This window comes from Salvelinus namaycush, chromosome 13, assembly GCF_016432855.1.
Source record: "Salvelinus namaycush isolate Seneca chromosome 13, SaNama_1.0, whole genome shotgun sequence".
NCBI lineage: Eukaryota > Metazoa > Chordata > Actinopteri > Salmoniformes > Salmonidae > Salvelinus > Salvelinus namaycush.
The window spans coordinates 31,726,447-31,750,879 of NC_052319.1; the positions used below are offsets into that span (position 1 = coordinate 31,726,447).

The following is a 24,433-nucleotide window of genomic DNA, read 5'->3' on the forward strand; positions in this document are numbered from 1 at the left end:
TTTGGGGGGAAAATCATGATTTTCGTTTTATTTTTTACTGCCAGGGCCCAATTATGGAAATATTGCTGTAGAATATTAAGGTTCTGTTGAAGACCTTCTTTGGTTGGTGATCGAAGTACCAAGTCATCAGCATATAGCAGGTATTTTACCTCTGTGTCAAGTAGTGTGAGTCCTGGGGCTGCAGAATGGTCCATGTCTGCTAATTCATTGGTATAAATGTTGAAAAGATTTGGACTCAAACTGCAGCCTTGTCTCACACCTCAACGTTGTGAAAGGAATTCTGTTCTTTGGTTTTTGATTTTTATTGCACACTTGTTTTCTGTGTACATACATTTTATTAAGTCATACACCTTACCACCAAGCCCACCTTGGAGAATTTTATAGAATAGCCCTTCGGGCCAAATATAATTAAATGCTTTTTTTAAAGTCATTAAAGCAAGCAAAGATTTTGCCCTCTTTTTTTCGGTGGACGTGTTTATTAACTAGTGTCTGTAAGGTGTGTGTATATATAGTCAGTAGTGCGATGGTTGGGGAGAAAGAAGTAAATGTCAAATTGGCTGTCTCGCTCTCTGTCTGTCTCTGTCTGCCTGTCGGTCTCTCTCTCTCTGTCTGCCTGTCTGTCTGTCTCTCTCCCTCTGTCTGCCTGTCGGTCTCTCTCTGTCTGCCTATCGGTCTCTCTCTGTCTGTCTATCGGTCTCTCTCTGTCTGCCTGTCGGTCTCTCTCTGTCTGCCTGTCGGTGTCTCTGTCTGCCTGTCGGTCTCTCTCTGTCTGCCTGTCGGTCTCTCTCTCTCTGTCTGCCTGTCTGTCTGTCTGTCTCTCTCCCTCTGTCTGCCTGTCGGTCTCTCTGTCTGCCTATCGGTCTCTCTCTGTCTGCCTGTCGGTCTCTCTCTGTCTGCCTGTCGGTCTCTCTCTGTCTGCCTGTCGGTCTCTCTCTCTGTCTGCCTGTCTGTCTGCCTGTCTGTCTCTCTCTCTCTGTCTGCCTGTCGGTCTCTCTCTGTCTGCCTATCGGTCTCTCTCTGTCTGCCTGTTGGTCTCTCTCTGTCGGTCTCTCTGTCTGCCTGTCTGTGTCTCTCTGTCTGCCTGTCTGTGTCTCTCTGTCTGCCTGTCTGTGTCTCTCTCTGTCTGCCTGTCTGTGTCTCTCTGTCTGCCTGTCTGTGTCTCTCTGTCTGTCTGTCTGTGTCTCTCTCTGTCTGCCTGTCTGTGTCTCTCTCTGTCTGTGTCTCTCTCTGTCTGTGTGTGTCTCTGTCTGTGTGTGTCTCTGTCTGTGTCTGTCTGTCTGTCTGTCTGTCTGTCTGTCTGTCTGTCTGTCTGCCTCTCTCTGTCGGTCTCTCGCTCTCTCTCTCTGTCGGTCTCTCGCTCTCTCTCTCTGTCGGTCTCTCGCTCTCTCTCTGTCGGTCTCTCGCTCTCTCTCTCTGTCGGTCTCTCGCTCTCTCTCTCTGTCGGTCTCTCGCTCTCTCTCTCTGTCGGTCTCTCGCTCTCTCTCTCTGTCGGTCTCTCGCTCTCTCTCTCTGTCGGTCTCTCGCTCTCTCTCTCTGTCGGTCTCTCGCTCTCTCTCTCTGTCGGTCTCTCGCTCTCTCTCTCTGTCGGTCTCTCGCTCTCTCTCTCTGTCGGTCTCTCGCTCTCTCTCTCTGTCGGTCTCTCGCTCTCTCTCTGTTGGTCTCTCGGTCTCTCGCTCTCTCTGTCGGTCGGTCTCTCGCTCTCTCTCTCTGTCGGTCTCTCGCTCTCTCTGTCGGTCGGTCTTGTGCTCTGTCTCGCTCTGTCTCTGTTTCTCTGCTGTATTCCTTCTCTGTGGAGTCTATTCATGGATGCCAAGGGAAACCAGGCTTCCCCAAAAAATTGACTCCAGAACTCTGTCTGGTCCAAAAGAGTATGACATTGTTGCCACCTATAGCATTCAATGCAAGGGAAGCCAGTGAGCATGTGGCCTCCCTTGATAAAGAAAAGTATAAAATAATAGATAATCAGCGTTGAGCAAAACTGAGTGAGCTCAACTGTGAATTGTTCTGGGAAGCCAGTTTGGATTTGGCGTCACTCCTATCAAATCACATTGAGAGCATACGTCATTGATAGAGACAATTATAATTTTTGTGTTGTCCTCCAGTGGCTAACTAGCGAAAATTGTTCCTTTCCTAAATTAGCAATGGATGGAGTAGGGGATTTAGACTTGGACTTAATGCTTCGTACTGGCCATCGATTGTAACGGCGATTCTGATCCAACCATAAATTCCTACATTGTGCCCCTGGCCTGAGAAGATGGAAATTCAGTATGTAGCTAGATGTAGTAGGCTAATGTTAACTAGCTGGCTCATCGTTGCCCATGAAAGGAAGTTAGGCTAGCTAGCAAGCATTTTAGCCAGGTAGCCTAGGACAACAATAACTAAAAGGATGTACTGTATCAGAGTGATAGACCGTTTCATCAACATGAAAGAGGAAGATGGCGTTGGCGTTTCTCTACAAGTAGGATGAGTCAACATGTTTTTTTTCTACCTACACACACACACACACACACACACACACACACACACACACACACACACACACACACACACACACACACACACACACACACACACACACATCAGTATCATAGACAGCCACATCATATTTAGCTTACATTGATTGGACTAAATTGTTTTTGGTATCTTTTAGTTGGTACTGTATTAGACTAAGCAGAGGTGATTTGATGATGAAATGGTGTTGGAATAGTGGAGGCAGCTCCTGTTTCCTTTGTGACTTGCGGGTAACTCTCAATAGTTGTTTTGTGGTCGAAAATTTTGGAAACATTACAGTGCATTCAGAAAGTATTCAGACCACTTGGGGTATTGTGTGTAGATTGATGAGGGGGAAAAAACTATTGAATCAATTTTAGAATAAAGCTGTAACGTAACAAAATGTGGAAAAAGTCAAGGGGTCTGAATACTTTCCGAATGCACTGTAACTTGCTTACAGTACATGCAATATGCTTTGTGGACTTCACCGGACAGAGGTGGCTCTCCGGTTTTGTGATGAAACAAAGGTGTGATTGAATTTATGCTGCCACTGTTTCTTCTTATTGTCTCTGCCTTTAGGCCTATATATCACGGTCACAAGGCATATGAACTAACAGATTATAGAGTAAACAACACAATTATCACAACACGCAGGGTTTTTGTGGGGGGGGGGTTCTGTCTGTCTGTCTCACTGTCTGTCTGTCTGTCTGTCTGTCTGTCTGTCTGTCTGTCTGTCTGTCATGCCAAAAGGTGTGTCCCCTGTGTTACAATGGGATTCACTAACTCAGTTTTGCTCACCTTAATGACCTAATGTGAAATTTGAGATCATTACAGCCAAAATTACGTTATCTTAATTCCCGCTATGTATACAAAGCTGTTTAAACAAGTTTTGTTTCGCTAATAAAATGAAAACATTACTTTAGCATGTCAATCTTGGTGGGTCTAACTCAAAAAAATGGATCCATGCCAGCAATGCCACTACACAACAAGCGGTGCCCACAAACTGTTAGGGCCTTCATAAAGATGTCCCAACCACAGAGCATTCTTTTCAGCACCATGGCGTGTGACCACCCCCCCAGTCTGTCTCCCGTATTCTTTCTCTTTGCTCTTGTTTTCTTTATTAGGATGCCGGTGGGCGGAGCCGGGAGGGTCGTCAGCAAAATGGGACACACCTGGGCCTGGGTGTGTCCCGGGATAAATACACCTTTTCCGCATTCATTGAGGAGACTCTCTCCATGCAGACACACCGTTTGATTTTGGTTGTTGCATTTTTGTGTCCGTTTTGTTTGTTTGCACCTTTCAACACCCCTCATTATCACATCTGTGCACGCAACCACTCACTTACACTACTGATTACATACACCATTGTTTATTCTATATAGGTCACTTCAGTTATTAAATATATTTTTGTTATTCCTTATCTCCATGTTGTCTCCCTTTTTGTTACGGACTTCGAGCCGGTTCGTGACAGGAGTGAATCTTTACCATCGCTACACCTGGCTATCAGCGGAGCCTTGTCTGGCAACGAAACAGTTCATTCAGCCTCATTTACTGCCTTTTTAATAAAACATAGCTGATATAGATGACTTGCTTAAACAAATGTGGTTTCTACTGACAATTGAGATGTACAAACGATGGCATAAGAGGAGGACAAGCGGATAAGAGGCAATCCTTTATTTTGATTAAGACATTAATGAGCGAGCTAGGACGGACGTAGTCAATATAACTATTTGTTCAGCACTTTTGAAATGTACAGCGACAGAATTCAGAACATGAGCAGTTCCAACATTATTCTCCCTGTATACAAAGTCAGAACCTTAGGATAAATAAAGGGGGCATATAAGCAAACAATGAAAGCTCTTACAATATTCAATGATGACATTTCTCTTAAACAGGTTAGACTACATGTGCACCGCCAAGTCAGAACAGTAGGCAAAATTAAGAGGGGAAAAGGGACCAAATTAGTAGGCTGATGCAAATGGGCTACTAACAGCTTACTACACAACATACACTTAGTATTACTTTCTTAGATACACTATACGTATCTCCCTGGCATATTACATCATTTATGCAGCAGTGTACAATACATTTTTGGGCTCACCTTGTTGTGCTGTGCTCACTTGAACAGGAAGGTGGTGCGGCAGTCCTTCTTGTGTGTGAACTTTGTCATCAAAATCTGGCATTCTCTGGATTTATGGTGCTTTCAGGGCAACTGGGAACTCTGGGGGAAAAATCCAAGGTCGAATCATGACGTCAGTGATCTTCAGGTCGGAGCTCTAGAATAAGGCCCAAGTTCCTGACTTGGAATTCCGAGTTGGATGTTCATTCAAAACATATTTTCAGAATTCACAGTTGTCTTGAACTCACTGAAGTCTGAGATTTCCCAGTTCCGAGTTTCCAGTTATTTTGAACACTGCAGAAGTCATGCTGGATTGACAGCATGGCCAATGTATTCAACCCTTTCTGGCCCATGGTGTTGCATGTGAATGTTTATCCTTGTTATCTTGGAAAAGAGACCCTTAAACCCAGACTTGGACCACACACCCGCTCCACTGAATAGCAGGCTAGTGATTGCTTTGCAACGCTTGCTGTTAGCCCCTGATTCCTTCCAAACCACTCATTGTTGAATTTGCGATTTCCAACATGTTGAGTAATGTTTATGTCCTATGAGCACTGATACAGTTGATCTATAATTTCTCTTCATATGACAAGGATTGAAAAGGATTTGCCAGTAGGTTTTCGACTTGATTCATTATGATGAATGCTTGTCTAGTTTGCTAGCTAATATTTTGAAAGTATGATGTTGACATGATCAGTCCAATCAAAGCTATAGTAGATAAGACATTAAATCATGTTATATCTGTGGCCAATGACCTTGAGCCTTCTTGGATGGGCACTTTTAATGGAACTCTATAGCAGCACACAAGGGGCTTGAACTTTCTAGCTTTCCCTGTAGATTTTGCGGTGATGTAGTGTCCCCATGAGTGACCGAACACTGAGCCAATCACGGCTCAACTAGAGAACATTACCAACCCCTACACTCTGTATTTTCCACTGGCTGCCCCACCACAGAAAGCACTGAGCTAGGCTGAAACACCGGCATTTTGGAGCTGCCTTACTCAAGATAGCAAAAAAGAGACCATGTTTGTATGGTCAACAGTGAAGAGGCAACTCCGGGATGCTGGCCTTCTAGGCAGAGTTCCTCTGTCTAATGTCTGTGTTCTTTTGACCATCAACCTCTCCACAAATTTCTTGTTAACAAACTATATTTTTTGCAAGTCGGTTAGGACATCTGTGTCACAAGTCATTTTTCCAACAATTGTTTACAGACAGATTATTTCACTTATAATTCACTGTATCACAATTCCAGTGGGTCAGAAGTTTACATACACTAAGCTGACTGTGCCTTTAAACAGCTTGGAAAATTCCAGAAAATTATGTCATGGCCTTAGAAGCTTCTGATAGGCTAATTTACATAATTTGAGTCAATTGGAGGTGTACCTGTGGATGTATTTCAAGACCTCAGAAAAAAATTGTGGACCTATACAAGTCTAGTTCATCCTTGGGAGCAAATTCCAAACTGCTGAAGGTACCACGTTCATCTGTACAAACAATAGTACGCAAGTATAAACACCATGGGACCACGCAGCCGGCATACCGCTCAGGAAGGAGACATGTTCTGTCTCCTAGAGATGACTTTGGTGCGAAAAGTGCAAATCAATCCCAGAACAACAGCAAAGGACCCTGTGAAGATGCTGGAGGAAACAGGTACAAAACTATCTATATCCACAGTAAAACGAGTCCTATATTGACATAACCTGAAAGGCCGCTCAGCAAGGAAGAAGCCACTGCTCCAAACCCACCTTAAAAAAGCCAGACTACGGGTTTGCAACTGCACATGGGGACATTGATCGAACTTTTGGAGAAATGTCCTCTGGTCTGATGAAACAAAAATAGAACTGTTTGGCCATAATGACCATTGTTATGTTTGGAGGAAAAAGGGGGATGCTTGCAAGCTGAAAAACACCATCCCAACTGTGAAACACGGGGGTGGCAGCATCATGTTGTGGGGGTGCTTTGCTGCAGGAGGGTCTGGCGCACTTCACAAAATTGATGGCATCATGAGGCAGGAAAAGTATGTAGATATATTGAAGCAACATCTCAAGACATCAGTCAGGAAGTTAAAGCTTGGTCACCAATGGGTCTTCCAAATGGATAATGACCCCAAGCATATTTCCAAAGTTGTGGCAAAATGGCTTAAGGACAACAAAGTCAAGGTATTGGAGTGGCCATCACAAAGCCCTGACCTCAATCCCATAGAACCAGCTCTGTCAGGAGGAATGGGCCAAAATTCACCCAATTTATTGTGGGAAGCTTGTGGAAGGCTACCCTAAACGTTTGACCCAAGTTAAACAATTTAAAGGCAATGCTACCAAATACTAATTGAGTGTATGTAAACGTCTGACCCACTGGGAATGTGATGAAAGAAATAAAAGCTGAAATAAATAATTCTCTCCTATTATTCTGACATTTCACATTCTTAAAATAAAGTGGTGATCCTAACTGACCAAAGACAGGGAATGTTTACCAGGATTAAATGTCAGGAATTGTGAAAAACTGAGTTTAAATGTATTTGGCTAAGGTGTATGTAAACTTCCCACTTCAACTGTATATTATTTGTGTGTGTGTGTACCTAATGTAGGTAATAGGATATAATAATGAATAATGTTGAACTAACATACCATCAAGGGAGACTTTAAAATCTACAACAATGAACACCTTGTGAAACAGCTGTGAAAACCAAGCTGGCAATATTTAATAATTTAAATATATAAACCTTTGGTATTTTGGTGGTACAGGTGTCATAAATTTATTTTCACCAATTTTTTGTTTGTATGTACACTTACATGGCAATCATATACTGAATCATGGTGTGTGGAATAGAGAGGAGGTGGGTGCTATGTGGGTGGGATGTTCTGCCAGCCAGTCTCGGAAGGGGGGTGTGAAGGAGACTGAAGTCCAGGCACTGTAGCTCTCTTTCTTCCGAGTGTTTGCAGTGCTAGTGTTTTTAGTTCATCTGTTTATCTCGCATATTATGTGCCCAGTATGATACAGTTAGCAAACTTTCTTAGCAGATAATGACAACATGACAACAACAGTAGCTGTAGATGATGTAATGAAAAGCTGGAGGGTGGTTGGTAATGGAGGACATCAGGTGGATACATGTCTGGGTTTTAGGCAGAAACCCTTAGTTCCTAGAGAACAGGAGCAGAGTTAAAGGGAACAGGGGAGGAGACAGAGACGTAAACAAGCAAACACACAGGTAACAGGTAGATTAGATATGTAAAAATACAGATATTGATTGATTGAATTTAAAATAAATGTTCGATTAGTCATGCAATAATGTTAATGGCAGACATAGAAAAGAAAGAAGGGTTACCTTTCTGTAAATTTGTCATGTCAACCGAAGCTTAACATACTTTGTCTCACGGGCTTCACCGAAGTGTAGAGCGTCAGGGCTTTCACTGGTCGACCTTCCAAATGCTCCAACTGGAGAAGATTGTTGGCTTCCACCGAGGTAACTCTAGGAAGACATAAAGATAAAAATATCAGTGTTATGAAAACTATAACTAGCTTCAGGTTATTTTGTGTTCAAATGCATATAGTTATTATCTGAGATTTTAATATTCATCTTAACGGATGGTGACCCCAGCTGGGAGTGAAAGAGCAACAAAGTTTCACAGTTTTCTCTTTTCAGTCTTTTCGGTCTACTGAAGCAGTTCGTCACAGTCAAAAACACTGTCTTTGGAGAGCGATTTCTGAGGTAATGAATTTGCGTGGACCAAGCATGCACTTATGAGGCGAACTAGAACTGCCCACGTCCTCCGTCCTCAGCGACCGACCGCTACTAGGTAAAATGGAACCAAGCAACCAGCATAGCAACAGACGCTTTCGTTCATTACGTAGGCCAGTCAGAATTCTAGCAACAGCCCTAGCAACGGAAGCTAGAGAGCATCAAATCCCATTGTGATGCAGGTGGAGGGACACTTTTGTCAGGGGGACACTATTTGGCATGACAGGCCCCCAAACTGGAGGTGGCCCCCATAAAATTAGAATACTAGAATGGGAACGTACCTTCTTATGATGGCATGAAGGTCAGGAAATTGGTCAACCATGGCTTGCCAGTGCTGTGATATTGTGTGAAATAATGAATGTGAAGAATTCATCTGCACTGTATGTTTGTTAGCTAGCTAGCCAGCCAGTTTTAGGGGAATGATTCCATTCAAACAATGCAGTCAATCCACAGACAAACACTGGCTGAAATCAGTAGATAATAGGACTTAGACAACGTTTAAATGCAACAAGTACTGATATTGTATCATATAATAGCACACTCAGTTATGGTCTGTTTAAATCTATTTTAGAGGATATTTATACAGAAAATGTGTTTAAAACCCGTATAAACTGTATTTATGATGATTACTATTTTAGGTTGGAAATAATTATATTACCCAATTTCTGATATATCACATGCCTTTATTTTTTTCCCTGTATAAGTAAAATCAGGATTATGCCTCGAAAGCCATTTATTCCAGTTACTGGTTTGGATTTCTTCCTGACCAATATGGCTGCCATTTTCACCCCATTCTGGAACTTCGAGTGTTTATGACATAGTCCCTCTAGTCATTTAATATGATCTCTATAAACCTTTTCAACTGTCAAAAACAATAACTCGTTCTATTTGCACGCGTGTCCAAGAGGTTCCAAGTAGGACACAAACCCTATTCAAATTACAGCAGCTAGCATGCCAACCCCTGGAGAATGACAGCGAGTGTAACAGAATGAAGAAAATCGGCACAAAATTGCAGGAGGAGATACTCCCGCAGCCGAGATGCTTACAGTATTAAAATACAGATACATTCATGATAGACAGGAGACGACAGTACTTCAAGTCTCGGGGGTAACATCACATCACAGTGATTACTAGAACTCGCCTGCAGCTCACCTCAGCTACAGTCACACCCCTTTCATCACAGTATAACTCAGCCGCCGACTGTGTGATCCGAGTCAATGTTGCAGAATTAAATACCCACAAAATTAATTCTGTGGGTGCTAGATTGACTCAGTTCACACAGTCTGCTCTGCTGGCTGCTGAGGTTTATGTGGAGAAAGACGTCAGTGAGTGTAGCAGAAGGGTGAGTATGTATCACATGTGAGCTAGTTGACAGGTGAATGCTAGGCTCTATCTCTATTCATCCTCCCTCGATTCCTCACCCCGCCTCCTAAAAAACTATTGGAGAAGGTCAGAGGGGAGGGACCTTGTACTTTATACAGTTGCAATACAATACAAGTGAGCAGACAGGATGCGGGTAATCAAGGAAAGACAAAGGGATAAAGCCCTAGTAGCCATCCTGTGGTGATGTCACCCACCCTGAGACCTAAAGTATTATCCTAGCCCAACCAAGATCATGGTTTTGTTATGATAATGGATGTTGCTTTGTGGGTATGAAGTGCTGTTATGGACAGAGGTTGCATCCTAGGTCAGACATACAGGGTTTGCTACACCCACACCAATGATCAACAACATCAGCTGCAATATCAGACAAATTGACTGAGTGACAGCCAAATAAAACATACAAACAGGGAATGTTCAATGACCAAAATTCACTATATATAATTCAAAGAATCAACACTAATCAATATCATACAAAGAACGCCTATTTAAATAGTTAGTGGATTTAGACATTCATCTTACTCAAAAACAAGAGATTGAAAAATTCAATGAATAGTGTCTAATAAAAATGATAAGCAGAACGTCAGTGCTGGGCTGGAACAGAAACCTGCACACCCAGTAGCTAGATCAGTAGCTAGATCAGTAGCTAGGAGCAAGTTCGCCATGCATGTTCTAGGTCTATGCATTGTTACTTTTACCAGTATTTTTGTAGACCTACAAGCAATTATAACAGTAAACCAGAAGCATATATAACCCATTGGCGATATACCCTTCAGTCTCTCCAGGTCTTGGAGCGTTCTTTGGGACCATCCGCAGACAGGTTTTAACAGCTTTCACAGGTCTCTGTATCTGAGGTTAGGAGACATAGAAATTAGACCAGAACATGCTTCCTTATTTTCAAGCGATATAACATTTGATGTTCATTGCAATTGTGTTTTTGTATTTTCATAATTCTCTTTGGGACTGGAAATCTGTGGATTTGGTGTCACGCTGTATAGTGATAGGAGACAGGCACCGGAATACATAATAGGGGGTTTTATTTCTCCACCCAAAATAAAGTATGTCATGAAACGACGGGGACGAAGCCCAAAACAAACACGTGTGTGTGTGTGTGTGTGTGTGTGTGTGTGTGTGTGTGTGTGTGTGTGTGTGTGTGTGTGTGTGTGTGTGTGTGTGTGTGTGTGTGTGTGTGTGTGTGTGTGTGTGTGTGTGTATGTATATACTTTAAATATTACTTAAAAATCATACAATGTGATTTTCTGGATTTTTGTTTTAGATTCCGTCTCTCACAGTTGAAGTGTACCTATGATAAAAATTACAGACCTCTACATGCTTTGTAAGTAGGAAAACCTGCAAAATCAGCAGTGTATCAAATACTTGTTCTACCCACTGTATATATAAACACAGGGATGTAACCCAAACAAAAGAGCGAGGTGTAAACCTCTAAATAATACACTGGACGAGACCCATAATAAGTGCACAAAAACACGTAGCACCAAAACCGATACAACAGAGCACAGGTACTCACGACCAACGGACATGGGACAATAATCGACAAGGACAATAGGGAACAGAGGGCACATGCATACACATACTAATCAGGGGAAATGGGAACCAGGTGTGCTAATGAGACAAGACAGTCCGGGGTTGGTGGTTGTGAATCCAATTCAGTGATGCCTAGAAGGCCGGTGACGTAGACCTCCGAAGCTGGTGAACGGAATGAGCAGTAGTACCGGGGGGGATCCGTGACTATTAGCTAGTTCGCTTCACTTGTCATTTTTAGTAGATTAAGCTAACGATTGTGTCATTAAAAAAACAAATGTTAAATGCCTGTCTATCCTAGCTACCTGACATGATCTAGAATAGATGGTTAACTTGATAAACAACCTAACCATGTGCTACACATCATCCTGGCACTGCCACCTCCTGCTGCTGCTAACGTTACTATACATGCAGGCAATGCAGCCCGCTGCGATTTTTCTTTGGGAAATCTAGCTATTAACTTTAATTTTCCCCAGACATAAGGACCATCGCATCCGCGAATACTATGGTCAAAAGTGCTCATTTTGACCTTGAGAAAACTATACTAAGTTAGCTTAGCTAACTAGCTGTTTACAAATGCACCAGAAGTTATTTGGGGTGCCAGGGTTCACTTCCGCTCCTTCTCAAAAAGCCATTAAAAAGGTCTATAGACAGAATGTCACGGCCCTGCCCGCCTGTGGGGAAAACAACCTGTGGTTACCTAGGTTACTCCATTGGCTCACAGCAAAAAATATATATAACGCAATTTTATTGTTGTCATGGGGAATTCCTTATTGCGTGGTTATCGACTCAGAATATGGTCACCCCCCCTCGCCAGATAGGATATGAACACGTCATAAGCCATGTCATTGTTTACAATTACAGGAAATTAGCTGTAAAACTGCTCAATTCTCTCAGCCTCATTGCTAAATGTGCAGAATAGCATGAGATTAGTTATAAAATGGCAGTACACGAAACTGCGGTACGCCACTGCACACACACACAGTTTGGACCAATGTGACTGATTGCCTGATTGCCACCTACTGGAGAGCACAATGTGGATGTGAGGCCAAACACAGCCATTAGACAGTCACCACAACCAAGTGACTCTCCTCACCTGTCCTGATCACTAGAAATAGACTTTGATTTCGGACATTTGAAAAGGTCCTGAGAACGTCAATATATGCCTTCCTCGGCACTCAGAAAAAAAGAAAACAAAATATTGCCCAGTGTACCTGGTGTGAAATGGCTAGCTAGTTAGCAGTGTGCGCTAATAGTGGCAAGTGGAAAAGGGAGAAGGTTGCCATATATTAAAAATACAAATTGTCTGAAAGGAACTGTCATAAATAGAAAAATACACTAGTTTAATTAGAGGACAAAAATGAAAGGCAACCCTTGCTCGGATTTCGTCTAGGTTGTTGTCAAGAGACTGGACATTGGCGAGTAGTATACTCGGGAGCGGTGGGCGATGTGCAGCTTTATAACCCCCCATAGAAGGTTATAAAGCTGCTTTTACTCAGCAAGCACAATGAGGATTTCTCTCTCCCCCTATTTCTCTCCCTCTCTCTCCCAGTGTAATTTCCTAATGGCATGTCAGGTGGTGTGTCCGTCTAGCAAGGGATGAAGTTTTAGGTGTGTCGTGTGGGTTAGTGTTTGCTAATTAAGTGTGTGCATGCTTGTGTATGTGCTGACACAAGAAGAGGGCCTGCGGTATTCAAATCCACACACACACTCTGTTCCCAGCTCCTTACCTGACAGACATTGAGAGAACAAAGCTCTGTGCAGCAGGCACAGAAAGAGAAAGAGTGAGAAAGGGAGAAAATGAACAGATAAATACATAGCTGAATAATTGACAGAGAAATGCTCTCTTCAGCAGACAGGTATTTTAATCAGTGGCTCACTGTGCTCTTTCCTCCTCGGGCACATTTATTATAAACTGCATCCTGAGCTGGGAGATGAGATTTGACTCTAATTTGCAATGATAGGCCTGAATAACATCAGCCGTGTGCGTGTGTCATCCCTACCTGGTCATTATGAGCAGTCTGACTGTGTACTGTCAATGTCATCCTATGTGGATCAGTGGAGAGCTGAAAGCCTGTCACAGTAACACAGAACTCCAGGAAACCAAAGGCCTCTTTTAATAGAATGATGGATGGGATGTTTGCAATAAACCTTAAAGGATTTAGTCAGTGTGTCTCCAGTCTGTCTGGCTTTGTATGTACAAGGGACAGAGACTGGAATCACACCAGAATGTCTACCAGTGTGTGTTTGTCACTTTGGCTTGTCTCTCACATACCATCCCTCCATAGACTATTTCTGTCCTTTTCTATCTTATCTTATCTATCAGTCAGAGATGATCAACCATATGCTAAGTTTTAATATCTTTTCATCTCTTCTCTCTCCTCTCTCCCGCTGTCCTCCTCTCTCTCTCTCTCTTCTTTCTTTCTTTCTTTCTTTCTTCCCACCCCCTCTCTCAGGATGATAACTGGGGGGAGACCACCACGGCAGTGACCGGCACCTCAGAGCTCAGTCTATCCCAGGAGGAGGTGGTTGGTCTGTGGAAGGTACCGGACGACGGCCAGAGGCAGGGCTGTCGGCTCTACACTCCCCTGGTTCTGGGCTTCTGTGTGGGGCTAGTGGTCCTGGCCACCCCCCTGGCCTTCCTGGTCCTCCCGGCAGTGCTGTGGCCAGCCAGGCTGCAGGCCTGTGGCTCTGCCTGTGAGGGCCTCTTCCTCTCTGTGTCCTGTAAACTCCTCATTCTCCTGCTTGCTGTTTGGGCTATCTTCCTGCGCCAGGCCAGTGCCAGCCTGCCCAGAGTGTGTGTGTATCGAGCCCTCCTGGCCATGCTCACGCTGCTGCTCACACTCTCCTACTGGCTGTTCTATGGGGTCCGCATCCTCGACTCACAGGTGTGTATGCTTCATAATTGTGTGTGTGTGTGTGTGTGTGTGTGTGTGTGTGTGTGTGTGTGTGTGTTGATCCTGTGTTGTGTATTCTCCAGGATGAGGACTACCAAGGTATCGTCCAGTTTGCTGTGTCTCTGGTGGACTCTCTGCTGTTTGTCCACTACCTGGCCATCGTACTGCTAGAGATCAGACATCTCCAGCCCTGCTACAGCCTGTGTGTTATACGCTCCACTGACGGGGAGACAAGCTGCTACAACCTGGGACAGCTCAGGTAATACACACAACAATCTATTGCTAAAATGTTGCTGCTGACCGTAGTGACGTCATTCTTCTACCAGCAATATGAAGATAAAGATCACTTTATTCACATTAAGGTCAGACCGAAATGTTCATTCTGCTTGAACTCAGTCTGTATACAACAAAGAGGGAACTGAATGGTGTGGCCCAGATGAATTGAGAAACCATGTTGTGTCCACTGATGCCACTAAACAGAACCCAGTCAGCTGATCACTCAGATAGCAGAAATGTTTACAGAAAATCAGACTATTAGAGAATGCCTTTAGAACGCCCCCACCCCAACACACCCACCCACAACCGACTGCCCTGTTGAACTGTGGGTAATTGGAGACTCGTGTTCAGGGGGAAGCGTGGCAGTAATTTAGTTACAAAATCACCCAGAATGCTCCAGTCCAGTCCTTTTGCTCTAGGGTGCTATTCTGGTAATTAGGTGGGCTGGGCCTGAGAAAGAGGGGCTTTGTTGCAGTATGATGAATTTACCTTCCAGATACTGATCTACAGTCGGATTTGGCATTTTCTTCATAACTGTTCAGGCTAGACTTTATGGCTAGTAAACTGATCGTAGATCTGTGCCTTAGGAGAACTTACACCCAGAGCTGTTTCTCTTATCAAAAGCATATGGTTTAAAGGCCCAGCGCAATAAAAAACATGATTGTTCTGTGTTTATGTACAGTACCAGTCAAAAGTTTGGACACACCTACTCATTCTAGTTTTTTTTGTTTTTTTTTACTATTTTCTGCATTGTAGAATAATAGTAAAGACATCAAAACTATGAAATAACACATATGTATACTCTGTATTTTATACCATCTATTGCGTCTTGCCTATGCCGCTCTGTCATTGCTCATCCATATATTCATATGTACACTACCTGTAACGGTTGTCGTCGGTGGAAGAAGGAGAGGACCAAAGCGCAGCGTGGTACGTATCCATATTTATTAGAATACTTTTCAGAATGAACAAAAACAATAAACTGACGAAAACCAACAACGCTACAGTCCCGAACTAGTGAGCACAGAAAAAACAGGAACACACGAACAGGAACAATCACCCACAAAACCCAACACAAAACAGGCTACCTAAATATGGTTCCCAATCAGAGACAATGACTAACACCTGCCTCTGATTGAGAACCATATCAGGCCAAACAAGAAACCCCACATAGAAACAGAAAACATAGACTGCCCACCCCAACTCACGCCCTGACCATACTAAAACAAAGAAAAAACAAAAGAACTATGGTCAGAACGTGACACTACCGTTCAAAAGTTTGGGGACACTTAGAAATGTCCTTGTTTTTGAAAGAAAAGCACATTTTTTGCCCCTTTAAAATAACATCAAATTGATCAGAAATACAGTGTAGACATTTTTAATGTTGTAGATGACTATTGTAGCTGGAAACAGCTGCTTTTTAATGGAATATATTATCAGCAACCATCACGCCTGTGTTCCAATGGCACGTTGTGTAAGCTCAAGTTTATCATTTGAAAAGGCTAATTGATCATTAGAAAACCCTTTTTCAATTATGTTAGCACAGCTGAAAACTGTTGTTCTGAATAAAGAAGCAATAAAACGGTCCTTCTTTAGACTAGTTGAGTATCTGGAGCATCAGCATTTGTGGGTTCGATTACAGGCTCAAAATGGCAAGAAACAAAGAACTTTCTTCTGAAACTCGTCAGTCTATTCTTGTTCTGAGAAATGAAGGCTATTCCATGCGAGAAATTGCCAAGAAACTGAAGATCTCGTACAACGCTGTGTACTACTCCCTTCACAGAACAGCACAAACTGTCTCTAACCAGAATAGAAAGAGGAGTGGGAGGCCCCAGTGCACAACTGAGCAAGAGGACACGTACGTTAGAGTACCTAGTTTTAGAAACAGATGCCTCACAATTCCTCAACTGGCAGCTTCATTAAATAGTACCCGCAAAACACCAGTCTCAACGTCAGCAGTGAAGAGCTGAATCATGGATGCTGGCCTTATAGGCAGATTTGCAAAGAAAAAGCCATATATCAGAACTATAAGCACAAGCATTTTGCTACATTCGCAATAACATCTGCTAACCATGTGTATGTGACAAATAAAATTGTACTTTATTTGATATGGATTCATGTAGTAACACATTTTTTGAACATATCAAAATATATTTGATGTTTGAGATTCTTCAAAGTAACCACCCTTTGCTTGATGACAGCTTTGCACACTCTCAACCAGCTCCATGAGGAATGCTTTTCCAATATCCAATACAAAAGTTCCCACATATGCTGAGCACTTGTTGGCTGCTTTTTCTTCACTCTGCGGTCCAACTCATTCCAATCCATCTCAATTGGGTTGAGGTCGGGTAATTGTGGAGGCCAGGTCATCTGATGCAGCACTCCATCACTCTCCTTGGTCAAATAGCCCTTCACAGCCTGGAAGTGTGTTTTGGGTCATTGTCCTGTTAAAAAGCAAATTATAGTCCCACTAAGCGCAAACCCGATGGGATGGTGTATCGCTGCAGAATACTGTGGTAGCCATGCTGGTTAAGTGTGCCTTGAATTATAAATAAATCATTGATGGTGTCACCAGCAAAGGACCATCACACCTCTTCCTCCATGCTTCACGGTGGGAACCACACATGCGGAGAGATCATCCGTTCACCTACTCTGCGTCTCACAAAGACACAGCGGTTGGAAACAAAAATCTCATTTGGACTCATCAGACAAAGGACAGATTTCCACCAGTCTAATGTCTTTTGCTTGTATTTCTTGGCCCAAGCAACTCTCTTCTTATTGGTGTCCTTTTGTAGTGGTTTCTTTGCAGCAATTTGACCATGAAGGCCTGATTCACTTAGTCTCCTCTGAACAGTTGATGTTGAGATGTGTCTGTTACTTGATCTCTGTGAAGCATTTATTTGGGCTGCAATTTATGAGGGTGGTAACTCTAATGAACTTATCCTCTGCCGCAGATGTAACTCTGTGTCACGATCGTCTTCTTGAGAGAGATTGGACCAAGGCGCAGCGTGTGCAAAATACATCTCTTTATTTTTGGAAGAGAGAAAAACACGAAAACGAACACTATACACAAACTAACAAAACAACAAACGACCGTGAAGCTAAATAACGTAAGTGCACAGACAAGCAACAAACGTTCAACATAGACAATTACCCACAAACACATGATGCCCATGGCTGCCTTAAATATGGCTCCCAATTAGAGACAATAAACCACAGCTGTCTCTAATTGAGAACCAATCCAGGCAGCCATCGACATACAAACACCTAGACAAGACATTACCCCATTAAACCTACAAACCCCTAGACAAACCAAAACACATACTTCCCCATGTCACACCCTGACCTAACTAAAATAATAATGAAAACAAAGATAACTAAGGCCAGGGTGTGACATAACCCCCCCCTTAAGGTGCGAACTCCGGGCGCACCAGCATAAAGTCTAGGGGAGGGTCTGGGTGGGCGTCTGTCCACGGTGGCGGCTCTGGCACTGGTCGTGGTCCCCACCCCACCATAGTCACTACCCGCTTTCGTAGCCTCCTCCAAATGACCACCCGCCAACTTAACCCCACAGGATTAAGGGGCAGCACCGGACTAAGTGGCAGCACCGGACTAAGGGGCAGCACCGGACTAAGGGGCAGCACCAGGATAAGGGGCAGCACCAGGATAAGGGGCAGCACCAGGATAAGGGGCAGCACCAGGATAAGGGGCAGCACCAGGATAAGGGGCAGCACCAGGATAAGGGGCAGCACCAGGATAAGGGGCAGCTCCGGACTGAGGGACGGCAGCTCCGGACTGAGGGACAGCACCGGACTGAATGGCGGATCCTGGCTGGCTGGCTCTGGCGGATCCTGGCTGGCTGGCGGATCCTGGCTGGCTGGCTCTGGCGGATCCTGGCTGGCTGGCTCTGGCGGATCCTGGCTGGACGGCTCTGGCGGATCCTGGCTGGACGGCTCTGGCGGATCCTGGCTGGACGGCTCTGGCGGATCCTGGCTGGACGGCTCATGGCTGGCTGACGGATCTGGCTGCTCATGGCTGGCTGACGGATCTGGCTGCTCATGGCTGGCTGACGGATCTGGCTGCTCATGGCTGGCTGACGGATCTGGCTGCTCATGGCTGGCTGACGGATCTGGCTGCTCATGGCTGGCTGACGGATCTGGCTGCTCATGGCTGGCTGACCGATCTGGCTGCTCATGGCTGGCTGACCGATCTGGCTGCTCATGGCTGGCTGACGGATCTGGCTGCTCATGGCTGGCTGACGGATCTGGCTGCTCATGGCTGGCTGACGGATCTGGCTGCTCATGGCTGGCGGAAGGCTCTGGCTGATCCTGTCTGGCGGAAGGCTCTGGCTGATCCTGTCTGGCGGAAGGCTCTGGCTGATCCTGTCTGGCGGAAGGCTCTGGCTGATCCTGTCTGGCGGAAGGCTCTGGCTGATTCTGTCTGGCGGAAGGCTCTAGCGGCTCCTGTCTGGCGGAAGGCTCTAGCGGCTCCTGTCTGGCGGACGGCTCTGAAGGCTCATGGCAGACGGGCGGCTTTGCAGGCTCAGTACAGACGGGCGGCTTTGAATACTCAGTACAGACGGGCAGTTCAGACGGCGTTGGGCAGACGGGCAGTTCAGGCGCCGTTGGGCAGACGGGCAGTTCAGGCGCCGTTGGGCAGACGGGCAGTTCAGGCGCCGTTGGGCAGACGGCAGACTCTGGCCGGCTGAGACGCACTGTAGGCCTGGTGCGTGGTGCCGGAACTGGAGGTACCGGGCTGAGGACACGCATCTCAGGGCTAGTGCGGGGAGAAGGAACAGGGCATGCTGGACCCTGGGGACGCACATTAGGCCTAGTGCGTGGTGCCGGAACTGGTGGTACCGGGCTGAGGACACGCATCTCAGGGCTAGTGCGGGGAGCAGCAACAGGACGCACAGGACTCTGGGGACACACAGGAGGCTTGGTGCGTGGTGTAGGCACTGGTGGTAAAGGGCTGGAGACACGCACCATAGAGCTAGTGCGTGGAGGAGGCACAGGGCTCTGAAGACGCACAGGAAGCCTGGTGCGTGGTGTAGGCACTGGTGGTACTGGGCTGGAGCGGGGAGGTGGCGCCGGAAATACCGGACCGTGCAGGCGTACTGGCTCCCTTGAGCACTGAGCCTGTCCAACCTTACCTGGTTGTATGCTCCCCGTCGCCCGACCAGTGCGGGGAGGTGGAATAACCCGCACCGGGCTATGTAGGCGAACCGGGGACACCATGCGTAAGGCTGGTGCCATGTAAGCCGGCCCGAGGAGACGCACTGGTGGCCAGATGCGTTGGGCCGGCTTCATGACATCCGGCTCAACGCTCAATCTAGCCCGGCCGATACGTGGAGCTGGAATGTACCGAACCGGGCTATGCACGCGTACAGGAGACACCATGCGCTCTACTGCGTAACACGGTGTCTGCCCGTACTCTCGCTCTCCACGGTAAGTACAGGGAGTAGGCGCAGGTCTCCTACCTGACTTCGCCACACTCCCTTTAAGCCCCCCCCCCAAGAAATTTTTGGGTTGTACTCACGGGCTTCCAGCCTTGCTTCCGTGCTGCCTCCTCATATCGCCTCCTCTCGGCTTTAGCTGCCTCCAGCTCTTCACGAGGGAGGCGATATTCTCCCGGTTGTGCCCAAGGTCCCTTACCATCCAGTATCTCCTCCCATGTCCATGAATCCTGTGTAGGTGGGTCCTGTTGCCGCTTGACACGTCGCTTGGTCCTAGATTGGTGGGTAATTCTGTCACGATCGTCTTCTTGAGAGAGATTGGACCAAGGCGCAGCGTGTGCAAAATACATCTCTTTATTTTTGGAAGAGAGAAAAACACGAAAACGAACACTATACACAAACTAACAAAACAACAAACGACCGTGAAGCTAAATAACGTAAGTGCACAGACAAGCAACAAACGTTCAACATAGACAATTACCCACAAACACATGATGCCCATGGCTGCCTTAAATATGGCTCCCAATTAGAGACAATAAACCACAGCTGTCTCTAATTGAGAACCAATCCAGGCAGCCATCGACATACAAACACCTAGACAAGACATTACCCCATTAAACCTACAAACCCCTAGACAAACCAAAACACATACTTCCCCATGTCACACCCTGACCTAACTAAAATAATAATGAAAACAAAGATAACTAAGGCCAGGGTGTGACACTCTGGGTCTTCCTTTCCAGTGGCGATCCTCATGAGAGCCAGTTTCATCATAGTGCTTGATGGTTTTTACCACTGCACTTGAAGAAACTTTAAACGTTCTTGAAATTTTCCAGATTGACTGACCTTCATGCCTTAAAACTTCTTATGGCTGCATCCCGCTACCGGGATCGATATGACAACAGCCAGATAAAGTGCAGGGCGCCAAATTCAAAAAACAGAAATCTCATAATTAAAATTCCTCAAACATACATGTGTCTTATATCATTTTAAAGGTATTCTTTTTGTTAATCCCACCAAAGTGTCTGATTTCAAATATGCTTTTCAGCGAAAGCACTACAAACAATTATGTTAGGTCACCATCAAACCACAATAAGCACAGCCATTTTTCCAGCGAAAGATAGCAGTCAGAAAAAGCAGAAATAGAGATAAAATGAATCACTAACCTTTGATTATCTTCATCAGATGACACTCATAGGACTTCATGTTACACAATACATGCATGTTTTGTTTGATAAAGTTCATATTTATAACAAAAAATCGGAGTTTACATTGGCGCGTTAGATTCACTAGTTCCAAAAACATCCAGTGATTTTGCATAGCCACATCGTTTCAACAGAAATACTCATCATAAATGTAGATGATAATACAAGTTATACACATGGAATTATAGATATACCTCTCCTTAATGCAACCGCTGTGTCAGATTTCAAAAAAACTTTACGGAAAAAGCAAATCATGCAATATTCTGAGACGGAGCTCAGAACAATAGCCAAATTAGCCGCCATGTTGGACTCAACAGAAACCAGAAAATACATGATAAATGTTTCCTTACCTTTGATGAACTTCATCAGAATGCAGTCCTAGGAATCCCAGGTCCACAATAAATGCTTGATTTGTTCGATAATGTCTGTTATTTATGTCCAATTAGCTACTTTGGTTCGCGCCTTCGGTAAACAATTCCAAAGTCAGAAAGCGCCTCCACTATAACGTGACGAAATGTCCAAAAGTTCCGTAACAGTCAGTAGAAACATGTCAAACGATGTACTGAATCAATCTTTAGAATGTTGTTAACATACATCTTGAATAACGTTCCAACCGGAAAATTAAATTGACAACAGAAGAGCGATGGAACGGACGTCCTACTCATGTGAAGGCGCATGGTGAATGCGTGATCAGCCCGTGGAAGTGATTACTCATTCCTGTCTCCTTCGGCCCCCCTTCACATTAGAGTCATCAGACACAGTTCTGTTGACTATTGACATCTAGTGGAAGCCGTAGGAAGTGAAAACTCATCTATATCTCGCTGTCATTTCAATTGAGAGCATGGTTGAAAATCTGACACCTCAGAAACAATTCAAACAGGAAGTGGAACTTCTCAGGTTTTTGCCTGCCATATGAGTTCTGTTATACTCACAGACCTAATTCAAACAGTTTTATAAACGTCAGAGTGTTTTCTATCCAATATGAATAATAATATGCATATATTAGCAACTAAGGAGCAGGCCGTTTAATATGGGCACCTCTGTGCACCTTTCATCCAAGCTACTCAATACTGCCCCTGCAGCCGTAAGAAGCTAAAGTAATGATGGACTGTTGTTTCTCTTTGCTTATTTGAGCTGTTCTTGCCATAATATGGACTTAGTCTTTTACCAAATAGGGCTTCTGTATACCACCCTTACCTTGTCACAGCACAATTGATTGGCTGAAATGCATTAAGAAGAAAAGAAGTTCCACAAATTAACTTTTAACAAGGCACACCTGTTATTTGAAATGCATTCCAGGTGACTCCTCATGAAGCTGGTTGAGAGAATACCAAGAATGTGCAAAGCTGTCATTAAGGCAAAGGATGGCTACTTTGAAGAATCTCAAATATAAAATACATTTTGATTTGTTTAACACTTTCTTGGTTACGACATGATTCCATATGTGTTATTTCATAGTTTTGATGTCTTCCCTATTATTCTGCAATGTAGAAAATAATAAAAAATAAAGGTAAACCCTGGAATGAGTAGGTGTCCAAACTTTTGACTGGTACTGTATATTTCCACACTATGGGGGGGGGGGGGGAATCACTATTCGAATGGTATCATACATTTTTGTTGGATATTAAAAAAGCAGACGGAGTGAGCGACACCAAGGCAACTCTGCTCCAACCAAGACTAGCTAACTTGTAGCAGCCACAACGTTATTTATCATCCCATATAACAGTGTCTGTCTTGACTGGAGTGGCCTAGAGAAGCTTTTAAGCTAAGCTAGCCAACTATAGCTAGCCAGGCTAATTGAGGCCACATGCTACGCTTCTCCCCAACCCCATTTAGATAAAACAGCCTTCCTGTTGGTTGCTCATTGTAGCCTACTCCTTCTCATTTCGCTAACTTTTAAATCCGTAATTTTATTCCATCTTGCATTGAATTAGTGAACTCTCACTCCACTTGCTACACATTGACGCTTTGATTGGCCAACATAAACAAAAAGCTACAGACATGAAGGCTACTGGTCGGCTACTGGTTCTTTTTATGGGGCGCACTGTGCACCTTGTTTAATTAAATTAATCATTTGAAATGTCATTGTATATCCTTGTATGTAACAATGTCACATGGATATTTAAATTTAATTTAGTAAAGGCGTTTTCATTGTTAAAGTAGGCCTGTCATTTTTTATGCTCGCAACAATTAATACTCACACAAGTATTTGAATACTAACGTCCGTTCAGATATTTCAATAGCTGTGCTGATCCCTAGCAGAAAGGTTAGCTAAGTGTACGTAGACTTGACATTGATACTGTGAATGCGTGGTTCTGTCTGTCTATGCTTCCTCACCTCTAGCCTCTCTGTCTGATACTGACTGATCTCCTGTAGAAAGGCCTGAGGCTGGAGGACAGTTTAAAGCAGGGAACGCTGTATAATGTGGCCCTGGTCTGCAGTAGTCTGGTCTGGGGGAGTAGTGTAGATATGAGGCATGCTGCTCAGTAAGAGCTATTTTATCAGGTGAATCAAATCAGCAGGGACAATAATGAACTTCATTCCCGACCTTCTTTTATAATACATCTATCTGTTTTCTCTACCTCCTACTACTTAATGGCCTTTTTTCTTACCCTATCTCTCTCTCCCATCTTTCTCTGCCCCTCTCTCTCTTCCTCTCTCGCCCCTCTTTTGCTTTTTTTCTCCCTCTGTCTCTGTCTGTGTCAGTATTCAGAGGGCAGCTCTGTCTCTGCTAGAGTTCTACTACAGAGACTTTCCTCTTCATAACCCCGCCCTTCTCTCCGCCTCCAAGCACCGTGCCGCCAAGCACCTGGCCGGCCTCAAGGTCTACACCGTGGATGGTTAGTATAGCTACAGATTCAGTGGTTCTTCAATGGTTACATTGGATTTGTGTCCCTGTATGTGTCGTCCATCTTCCAATCATCTCTTTTCCTCTTTGTAACTGCATCATAAAGTGAAACTCTTTCTCGCTCTACCTGTCTCTCCATCTGTCAGCTGTCTGTCGACCGTATTTGTCCATGTATGTGCTTCCTTGTGATGCTGTTTCTCCATATACCTTCCCATGCTACCCTAAGCAACATTTAAAGCTAAACTGAGAGCTTACCTTTTGGACAATGACAGTAAGTAAAGCTGGGTAATAATCTCTTCTGTGTGTCCTCACACTTTTTACAAGTGCACTCTACTAACCTAGTGTACATTACTAACCTCACTCATCACTTCCCTTCCCTCACCCACAATGTTTGCACTGCTTCTACGCATTCACACACAGATACATACCAATCTAACCACCCCTTTCATTCACCAGATATTCTACACAGACACACAGGCACCGACT

At 44.5% G+C, this 24,433-nt stretch overlaps 1 protein-coding gene across 1 annotated transcript in view; it reads left to right on the top strand.

The window, feature by feature from the left end:
• The window catches only part of LOC120058092 (vang-like protein 1), a 29,937-nt gene that overhangs the window by 1,755 nt on the left and 3,749 nt on the right, over positions 1 to 24,433 (top strand). The window contains exons 3-5 of the mRNA XM_039006568.1: positions 13,723 to 14,154; positions 14,247 to 14,422; positions 23,806 to 23,939. Of these exons, the coding sequence (XP_038862496.1) occupies positions 13,723 to 14,154; positions 14,247 to 14,422; positions 23,806 to 23,939 (742 nt within the window). The remainder of the gene's footprint in view (positions 1 to 13,722; positions 14,155 to 14,246; positions 14,423 to 23,805; positions 23,940 to 24,433) is intronic.